The following is an 11,280-nucleotide window of genomic DNA, read 5'->3' on the forward strand; positions in this document are numbered from 1 at the left end:
CTACACCGTTATGCAGAGTGTCTACCCTATCTGGAAAACCGGGAAAAATCAGGAAATTTTTTTTCTTCAAATATACTTGGTTGAAAAATGAGCTATTTTGTTGAAAATTCATTTTTTCTTTAGCTGAAAATTCATTTTTCACTAAAAGTTTAACTATTCCAGTTTAAACTTTAACTATTTTGTTGAAAATTTGTTTTTTTTGTTGTTGAAAAATAATCTTTTTGCTGAAAATGTATCTATTCAATATTGAGTTGAAAATTCATCTTTTTTAGTTAAAAATGTTGACTGTCTTAGTAGAAATTAATCTTCTGGGCTAAAAATACCTTTTTAGTTTCACATTTATTTATTCCAGATGAGTCATAATTTTAGTTTTAAATTCATTAGTTTAGTTGAAAGTTCAAATTTTTGGTGGAAAATTAGTATTTTTTATTTGAAAATTTAATTTTTTAATTAAAAATTCACGTATTTCTTTTTTGTTACTCGCCTTTCTTTGTAGAAAATTAATCTTCCTGATTAAAAATTAATCGTGTTGTTTAAAATTTTTTGCCTAATAGATCAAATTTTGCAATTAAATATTGATATTTTTAGTAATATATTCATCTTTTTATTTAAAAATAAAACTTTTTGGTTAAAATTTAAATTAAACTTCATTATCAAAATAAATCCTTTTTTTTTGCGTCGAGAAATAATCTTTTTAGTTGAAAATTCAACTATTTGGTTACTTATCTATTTGAAAATCCAAATATCAACTGGAAAATTTAGGAATTATAAGCGGTTTAAATGCAATTTAATACAGTAAATACATTATTATAAATGCATATGAACCGAAATTTTAATATAAGTAGATAAAATTAAAATTTGTCTGAATATTATTCAAATTCATGGACTTTAGAGAAAAAAAATCAAGAAATTATTAATTATGTTTTAGTATTATTTATTTAATTAACAGATTGTGCTAGAATATTTAAAGCATCTCTTAATATTAATTAAATTTCTAGAAACTAAAAAAAACATTATTTATAATGTTTTTTGGCAAAAATTATGCCTGGAGAAAACGTGGAATTTTTTCCAGGATTTGAGTAGACACCCTGGTTATAGCTTACTGCTATTTCATTTAAATGGTCTTCTAAACATTGGAATAGTAAAAAGCGATCGGCAATGAGGAATTAATAGAATCTCTAAAAGAGTTCGTGAATCGTAGAACTTGAAGGCAACGATTGTGTCCGGAAAGTCTGAAATTTTCGTCTCTTTTAAATCATAGACGCGAAATTCAGAAACGAGTTTGCCTTAAAACTTTTCTTATCATTAAAAAATTCAAATGCGTTATTTAGACAATGTCCGCGATCCAACGGAGCCTTAAAAAAATCTAGACTGTGTAAACTCTTCGCGATAATCTCACAAATACTTAGCTTTAGATGGCCACTATCTATATTTTATCAAACGATATATTGTAAATATGTAAATACTTTTCGAGGAAAGTAGATCGAATAGCCGAAAGCCCTAATTGTGAATTTAAATTTTTCGTTTAAAAAATGAGGATTTGCAAATTTTTAATTTCAAGTTTGAGTGCGCTTTTGGTATAAATTAAGGAAAGCTTAGTTGTGTAAATGCGTAGAATCAAAAATGGATTTCATCCACGACCAAGCACATCCATTTTCGACGACGAACTCTGAAAAAAAAACTTTAAAATAGTTTTCATGTACCTCCTTCCTGGTTGCTAGCGACCAATCACTCGTTAAAAAATACGATACGCACATGAATACTGAAAAAATAGAGTTTAAAAACTGTTTTCACCAGAGACCCGTTTCCACTGTTTAGCACCGCACGTAAAATGATGAAATGCTGTTTTTATGTAAAAATTTATGATGGTATTAAAGACGTTAAGAAGGTCTAAAAACTGTTTTATTTGGAAATTCGTCTTTTTCGCTTCATAATTATACTGTTTTGTTGAAAATTCTTCCCTTTAGGTCCAAAATTCATATTTTCTGTTTTAAAATTAAATTTTTTTCTACAGAATTCGCCTTTTTGGTATGAAAATACATCTCTCTTGGTATAAATTGGATCCTGTTTCGTTAAATATGTAAGTGTAATAATCTGTTTATCTTTTTTGTTCAATTTAACTGTTTTTCATTTTAAAGTAAAATCTGTTTTGATTGAAATATCAACTATTACATTTTTTTCGTAAATTCATCTTTTTGGTTAAATTCAACAGTTTTTCTTGTTTATAAATATCAACTATTATATTTTTCATTGAGGATAAATCTTTTTTTAATTAAGAATATAACTTCTTGGTTGAAAGTTGAAGTGTATTGCTAAAAATTTCTGTTTCTTTTTATGAAAATTTCTTTCATATCATATTTTATGGTTGAAAATTCATCCGGTATGTAGATGATTCGTTATTTTGCTTTTACAATTCAACAATTTTATTGAAATCTGATGCGTTTTTTTTGTTTAAAATTGATGTATTTTTATAGGAAATTAATCTTCTTGTTGAAGAATTCATCTTTTTGTTTGAAAATTGAACTATTTGGGTAAAAATTAATCTTTTTAATTGAAAATTCTTGGTTGAAAGATGAACTAGTTTGTCAGAAATTTCATTTTTTTTAAGATTCACCTCCTTTGTTGAAAATTTAACTATTGCTGCGACATTTTTACGACATCCTATGTCCATGTCGTTAAGGTGTATTTACGATACCGTAAATAAGTCGTATGATCGGACGATGTCTTTAGGATAACATAAAGACACCGTTCAGCTCGGTAAATAAAAAGTTAAATAAGATTTAGTCTATTTTACATTGACGTAAATGATTATTTGAACACTCAAGAGGCAACAAGCAAAGAATAATATTTACACATCGTCTACTACCGCGAATAATGATTACGCAAACCGTCATTAATGAATTCTTGAAATTAAATATGATAGAATATCAGTTGCCCGACTCATTCATTTGAAATTCTACGTAACTTGTTGAAAAAAGCTATGTATCGTACATTCCCAGTATTCAGGATAGCAGAAAAGTGGATCTTTTCTCAATGCACAGTGATTATGAAATAGCCTAATCTCTAGCTGTCTATTACGTTTTTCTTTAGTGGGTTAAATATCGTGTGAATTGGTCTTGAAAGTCATAATTCGCGACCTAAAATGTCAAAGAGAACAAAAGATAGTACGTTATTCAACTACATGTTCAAGAAACGTGAAAAAGCCGATATAAGTAATGGAGAGAAAGATAGTTTTCCTAAAAGTCAATGTTTACCAGTAGTCTACAGCCACTTTGACATTTTCAGTATTAGTTCGAGTGCTGATGAGGAAAATTCTAGCATTTCCAGTACTATTTTTAGTGCTCTAGAGAAAAAACTGACGTTCGTAGTACCAGTCCTAATGCTGCAGAGGAAAAAATTGACGTTAACAGTAATAGTTCCAGTACTATGCAGAAAAAAACTGACTTTTCTACTACCAGTGATGTCACTTCTCGAAATGATATTTTAAAACAAAGAAATCTTTTAGATGTGGGTTACTATATAGCAGTGAAGAACAAAATTAATGATGATTTAAAATATATATTATTGGAATCGCCTTGGAAGCCGGATAAATCATTTAAGTTTACTGCAAGTGATGATAAAAGAAATCTGAAGTTTCATTACCAATGGTTTGATCGTTACGCATGGCTGGTTTACACAACCAATAACGATCAGGGTGCTTTATGCATATACTGTGCATTATTCGCTAATGATTGCGCCGACAAAGGTTCGAGCCAAGATTTGCAATGACATCGTAAGCCAGAATGATTCTAATCGCTGCAAATAAATTGCCGGAAATAGAAAGAAGCTTATACCTATTATTGAAACTATTAAACTATGTGGCAGGCAATAAATGGCCTTAAGAGGTACATGCGATTCAGGCCGAATTAAAGTAAATGATCCAGAACCTGAAGTAAATGACGGTAACTTTCGAGCCATTCTGCGGATGCGGAGCAATTGTGGAGATTTAAATTTAAAAACTCACTTAGAAAGTATATGGTTAAACCGTACATACTTGTGCCCGACCATTCAAAATGAACTCATTTCAGTATGTGGTGAATTATCAACAAAAAAAAATAGTTGAAAACATAAATTCTGCTAAGTGTTTTTCTATACTAGTTGATGAAACCACTGATGTCTCACGCCAAGAACAAATGTCGGTTTGTGTAAGATACATCGAGCCCCAGAACAATATTTTTATATTGCGCGAAGACTTTTTGACTTTTGTTCCAGTTGAAAATACTAAAGGAGCGTACTTAGCTGAGAGAATTCTCTCTACTTTAAAAAACGTAGGGATTGATTGCGAATATTTAATTGGACAAGGATATGACGGCGCTGCTGCTATGAAAGGCTGTTTCAATGGTGTACAGGCAGTGATTCGCAAATCTCATCCAGAAGCCTTATATGTGCATTGCTGCTCCCATTCGTTAAATTTGGCTCTATGTCATTCTTGCCAAATTCAGTCAGCTCGAAACACCATTGGTATCATAAAATCTGTTGGGAATTTTTTAAAGTCATCTGCGAAGCGAACAAGTTACTTAAAGGAGAACATTAGACAAAAATTCCCTGAAACCAAATATAAAAACCTTACAGCGATGTGCGACACTCGGTGGGTTGATAATCACGATGGACTGATAAGATTCGAAGAAATTTTTGAAGCTATTGTTGATGCACTGGAAGAATTAAGTTGCGATATGGATTCTGACACTTCATCAAGCGCGACATCTTTTTTGAGATCCATTACCGCTAGCGATTTCGTTGTAAGTTTATGTTGCATGGCTATGCTTTTTTATTACACATTGGCACTCTGCAAACTACTTCAGTCTCCTACGTGCGATCTTGCAGCTGCTTTACAACACATCGGGATAATAACAAAGACTTTTGAAAAAATTCAGGCCAATGTCGATTTAAAATTTGCAGTGATTTTCAAAACTGCACAAGATTTACTCCACACTGTGAATGAAGAAGTAAGAATTCCACGAATCGCAAATCGACAACAGTACAGAGCAAACCAAAATACAAACGATCCTGAATCTTATTTTAGGCTAATTGTTGTGATCCCACTCTTGGATGACTTTATCAATCATCTTCACTTAAAGTTCGCAGATCACAAATCGACACTATTATCTCTCTACATTTTGATTCCATCTTTATGCTGCAAAAATGATTCTAACTTTCAAATTAATGCCTTTAAAGTTTATAGAAAGTTCTTAGAATGGGAGTCTCTAGAAGTGGAGTTGCACCTATGGAAAATGAAATGGCAACAAGAATCAGAGATAAATCATCCAACTTGTGCTATTGAAGCTCTTGGGGAGTGTAACGAGAACCTGTTCCTAAGTATCCATAAGCTTTTAAAAATTCTAGCAACATTACCTGTTACTACATGTACCCCTGAGAGAACATTTTCTACATTGAAACGCCTTAAAATATATTTGCGAAATTCTACCGGTCAAGAAAGACTGACTGGATTGGCTTTAATGTCTATGCATCGCAAAATCGATATCAACACTGAAGCGGAGATTGATTTGTGCGCAGCGAAGAAAGCCAGAAGATTGAATATACTTTTGTAATTTGTTTATAACCTTTATTTCTATATTTAGGTTAAATTTTAATAAACTTTATTAAATTATTAAACGAATTATATTCAAATATTTAAAATTGTTAAATATTATGATTTTGAAAAATATAATACTGACTGTGAACTCTATAAAAACATATCGAGAGCCTCCTTTTTTTTGATTTAATGATGAATTTGCGCCAATCCATAACCTACCCCGAAATTTTTTTCTGGCTACGGCCTTGCTCTCGTTCAAGGGTCATGCTCCCATAGTACCTTGCAGGCATGAATATAATCTTCATCTGGAATCCCCTCATCATTTAATTTAGAATGAAATTCTTCCTTTGCTGGTAGACAACCGTCATTTAATTTTTGCCAATTATCAACATAATCATATAGAAATACGCCTTTTTTTCTGAATAATTCAAATTCTTCATCATTTTTGGAATATTTTCTTGTTATTAATTTTTCTTCATGGCTAAGATTTGAAGCTAATTTGTAGAGGCTACTTATCATAAATTTAAAAAAAGTAAATGAATCTCAGTTTAACTGATGTATTTTGCACCTTTTTTGTAAAGTATATATATTTTTCTTTATTAATAGGTAATAAGAAAATATCACCTTGAAAGCTTGTTGTCAATTCTTTTATAAAAAAATTAGAGTTGTAGCTATATCAATTATGACATATTACGAGAATTATATATGAGTTTCGGTAATTTACTTTACACCTGTAATGAACAGGGCCTAGATATTTACCTGTGAAATGGTCTTGATCATGATGTTTTATAGATTTCTCGAGGCTTAAAAAAAACTGGAACAATTTCCTGTTTCTTGCTATATGCATCAAATTCTAATTCATATAATTTATACTCAAACGATTCATTTTTTCAAATTTCGGATTATCCTCAACCCAGTGGGGAAAAAATCAAGAATGTCCTCGAGATGTCTATGGGACATCCCTAAGACATTGGATGTCTCAGAGACGTTGATTGGGCTGACATAAGATGTCCTAGGAACGTCCTTAGGACGTTTTTGGGATTATCATAGTTGTGTGCCCACTGGGAAGTGTTATTGAAAACTTGATATCAGTATATTTGAGTTCTGAACCATCAAAGCGAGGATAAGAAATAGTTCGATCACAATGAGTCAATATGGGTCAACAATATGAATCTTTATTTTTAATATTGATAACAGCTTTTTGCTTTGTATAAAATCAGGTAATTCAATGAAAGTTGAAGACCCAAATAAATATGGAGTGAAATGAATCTTTCAGGGTGACATTTATTTAGTAATCAATCTGATTTATGGTATTTCCAAGAAGCTTCGACTACGTTGACCCTCACTTGATATTGTGACGTCAGATATCATACCCCATTCCATATTTTTGGGTGAAAAAAAATTCCATTCGCGGATTCAAGTATTGATTTTCAATATCGATAGTGAGAATCTGATACAACACTGTGATTGGTACGTCAGCACAAGTAGCAAAATCAATCTTACAGCCTTCTGCGCTCTAGCTACAAGTTTGTTAATCGTACGTAAAAAATTGGTCCAGAACGCTCCCTACCCCTCTCTTGCTGATTACAGAATAATATGTGCTATATGACGTGTCGTATCAGGTATTGAGAAATCTTTTTCGATACGGATTAATTTTTAGACCGTGTTATTTATTCATTGTTACAAACTTAATTAAAGTAGGTAAATTACTCAGTTTAACATTACGACTCGCGAAGTATACGTTGACGTACTCTTCGTTCTGCTTCTATCAGCTCACGAGGCGCCCTAACTGTAGACAGCTTTTGCGGTAGTTGAGAACCAGAAGGATTATTTCCTTTTTGGGTACTACGATTCGCAGCCCGTAACATCGTGGGTGTAGATGTTCCTTGATCCAGATATGTATTAAGAGCATTATTTGCTCTTTCGGTATTGCGATTCAAAGTTTCGATTAAGTTGTTTGTATGGCGTTGTAAAGTTATTACAGACATATGACCAAGTAAAGAATCTACAACGTTAGAATTCCATGCAGACTCCGAATGATTTGAGGCCATATTACGAGAAACCTCATCATCACGGTTTAGAAGATGGTTTACTCTATTGCTCATTTCTTCCTCTGACATATGTGCTAAAACTGGAGCGTTACGTGAAACTACATTTCTCCAAAGGTCCTGCCTAACGTACGCTCTAGCTAGTTCGAATATCCAATCCTCCTGTATAAAAAAAATATTACTTCAGAGCTTATTTAGGTTATGCAAATAAGACTCAGGAAAAACATTCTCTAGTGGAACTAAAATGAGACTATGGGGGGGGGGGGTCTCGGCAGTTATGAAAAATAACTAGTTGATTTCAACTATATGACAATTAATATTTTTTTAATTTCTTTCGAAATTTAGAACACCAATTACGAACAAATATTAGGGAATTCGCAATTCTAGAAAAAATTTTATAGAAAATCAGTATAAAAATAATTGATGATGTTAAAATGTTGAAAGAATTAATGCATAAAATATAGGAAAAAGCTACAAACAATCAAATGATTATTTATTTATCTGTTGTAGGACTTCACATGACAGTGAAACCCTTCCCTAGCCCTCCCTTCTACATCCCTTAGTAAAGTGACGCCGCGCCGCAGTGACAGGAGCTGCGCAGGGTTCTCGGGGTCTGCGGTTGTCACTCAGACGAGCACTTAGGCGTGAACAAACAAAAGCGGATCGGGCTATAATGAGTTAGTTCGAAACCACCGTCAGCCCCAAAATCGGCGCTATAGAAGAGTTTCATTGTATTTCAAGGAATTTCACAGATATCAAGACATTTTAAAGGATTATAAAACACTTTAATTATTTAAAATAAAACAACAGATTCCCTTACAGCATGTAGATATTCCGGAATATCCCAGTTTATCCAATTCATATGTGGGTTTACCCCAGGGATAAACCGTTTCCAAATGTATGATGGGATTTCTAGAGAACCACATTCTGGAGAATAAAATTTCAAGGGAATATTGGCAGTTTAAGGTCTCTCACAAAATTTAACTTGGAAAAAAGATTTTTTTGTATCTTCAAGGATTTTAAGATTTCTATAAATTTAAATATGTTTTTTCAAAGAACTTTAATGAATAATTCAAATTTATTTTCCTAACCCAAAAGAGATTAGGCCTAGTAGTATGTTGATGATAATAATAATAATAATAATAATAATAATAATAATAATCTATCGTGCTTGTATGTCTGTTTGTCAAACTTTGAAAGTCTTCGTTTAGTGGAATCAGCCTTCAATAGACTTTTTTAGGGTCCGAAAATGAAGGTAAGTTCGTTAACCGAATATTTTCGACAAAAGTAAAAGAATGTAGAGCATTTCTAAATCTGAAAAACAAATTAAAAGAATTTTAGAAACTGTTGTCAAAGATTCTGGTTGATGAAAAAAGTACTTGCAAATTCTCCTAATAGAATTTTCAATTTCAATTGAAATGAAAAAAGTGAGATAGTCCATTCATATTTTTAAAATTTTCAAAAAATAGAAAATATTCTTTTTTTTATAGATTAAAAATTTGATGCAAAATCTTTACTTGAAAGCAAATATTTTATGAAACTATCACAATTAAACTTTTGGATCAGGCAAAAATTTCAAAAGTTGGAGCAGTTTCAAAACATAATTTTAAAAATATTTTTAAGACGTTTTATCAAATTTTCTGATACGCGACAAAAATACTTGCAAATTATCCTAACTTCATTTTCAAATTCGATGAAAACTAAAATAATTATATAAATATTATATTCATTATTTACATTTTTTCAAAAATTGAAAAAAAGTATTTGTATGATATTTAAATGCCATCATTTAATTATTCAAAATAGTATTTATATAATTTTTTTAAGGAATTGCTATCTTGGTTGTATTTAGCAAAAATACTACGAAAAAATTGAAATTTCAAATTTGGGGCGGAACAACGCGAAATATAGGAAAAGTTTGTGGAGGAATTTCAGCATTTGGAAATTTCTACAACATTTCTATGAACTATTTTTTGATACATCTAGTCGTTTTTAATTTATTTATCGAAATTGAGAGGCAAAAATAAAAAAGCCCATATTCCCTTAAAATTCTTCAGATACGTAAAAACTATTAAAGAAGACACGTAGTAGTTTTTGTTTTTCCATGCAATATTTCTGCGGGAACAATTAATGTGATACAATTTGTGTCTTTTTCATGAATTGAAGATAGCAGCATAAAATTATTATATTAAAAAAAAGACACGCAAAAAAATATAACTTTATAGTTTTATAGTGTACCTACCCTGGAATATTTGGAATATTCAAAAACATCCTGTATCCATTCGGAATCTCTAACTTCGATACGCACGTATATAAAAACTTCAGTGTTCCCAACTCTTTGTTTCTGGTAGTTATAAAATTGGCCATCATGCAAGTATGGGTCAATAAACGTAGGCCCGGCTCTTATAATAAAGTAACCGTTGAAATTTATTTCTTTCTCATTGTCACCATTAAGTTTTTTAATGTCGATTATAGATTTAGGGTAAGGATTAGGATTTTTAGAATTTCCAGATGCACGTGTACTTGGTTCTGTGAAAATACAGAAGAAATGCATAAATTTAAACAAGACAGAAAGTTTTCATATTGGTTATACCACATGCTAATTTATTAAAGAACTTAGAGAGAGAACTTAGTAACAGTACCGCTTTTAATTCACCTAATAAGTCCTAAATTGCACTATCACAGGAAATAGAAATAAGAAACTAGATATAAGACTTTATGTGAATAATTGTAAATAATTGTATATATAGAAAGGATAAGATTGTAAAAAAATATAGATATAAACGGAAAGATTGTAAGGAATGGAAGCCACGTAAACCCTTAGGGGAAGCATTATGAATAAAGGAGATTAAAGCTTAAATTACTTTGTAAAAAATTAATTTCCTTGAGAAGTATTATAAATTTACCTGAAAATTAACCTTGTTAATAGCAAATTTAACCAGTTTTTTCCAAAGTGAAAATATAACAATTTAATTTGGGCTAAAATTCCTATTTTTAATTGAAAATTGAGCTTTTCTATTAAAAACTTCAAATATTTGGCTGAAAATTCATGTATTTTGTTGCGGATTCATTTATTGTGATGTAAATTCCTATTTTTAGTTGGAAATTGACCTTTTCTATTCAAAAATTTAACTATTTGGTAGAAAATTAATGTATTTTGTTAACGATTCAACGATTGTGCTGAAAATTCCTATTTTTAATAGAAAATTGACTTTTTCTATTTGAAATATGCCTATTTTGTTGAAAATTCATGTATTTAGTTAAGTATTCGACTATTGTGCTGAAAATTCCCATTTTTAATTGTCAATTGACCTGTTTTATTTGAAAATTACTATTTGGTTGAAAATTCAACTTTTTTTAGAGCATTCAACTTTCCGGTTAAAAATGAAACTATTTATATGAAAAATTAAATACTTGGCAGAAAACAAACTTTTTTGTAGAAAATTCAGATATTTGATTGAAAATTCGTCTTGTTAGGTGGAAAATTAATCTTATTTTTCGAAAATTCATCATTTTCACTATGAATTAAACTATTTCTTTAAAATTTCAACTTTTTTTGTTTACTGAATTTAGTAGAAAATTCATTTTTTTTTTGTTAAAATTTATCTATATAATTAAAAATTCATCCTTTGGGTAAAAAATTAATCTTTTTTAAATCAA

The 11,280-nt window shown here is 30.5% G+C and overlaps 1 protein-coding gene across 1 annotated transcript; it reads left to right on the plus strand.

The window, feature by feature from the left end:
• Window positions 1-4,172: 4,172 nt before the first annotated feature.
• On the plus strand, window positions 4,173-5,588 carry LOC117175441 (52 kDa repressor of the inhibitor of the protein kinase-like). Its single transcript, XM_033365149.1, has one exon. The coding sequence runs from the start codon at window positions 4,173-4,175 to the stop codon at window positions 5,586-5,588; it is 1,416 nt and encodes a 471-aa protein (XP_033221040.1).
• The last annotated feature ends 5,692 nt before the right edge of the window (window positions 5,589-11,280 follow it).

Source organism: Belonocnema kinseyi, chromosome 6 (assembly GCF_010883055.1).
Source record: "Belonocnema kinseyi isolate 2016_QV_RU_SX_M_011 chromosome 6, B_treatae_v1, whole genome shotgun sequence".
NCBI lineage: Eukaryota > Metazoa > Arthropoda > Insecta > Hymenoptera > Cynipidae > Belonocnema > Belonocnema kinseyi.

What these genes read in the sequence shown, in the direction of transcription:
- LOC117175441 (XM_033365149.1), top strand. Translation starts at nt 4,173, where the DNA reads ATGTCGGTTTGTGTAAGATACATCGAGCCCCAGAACAATATTTTTATA.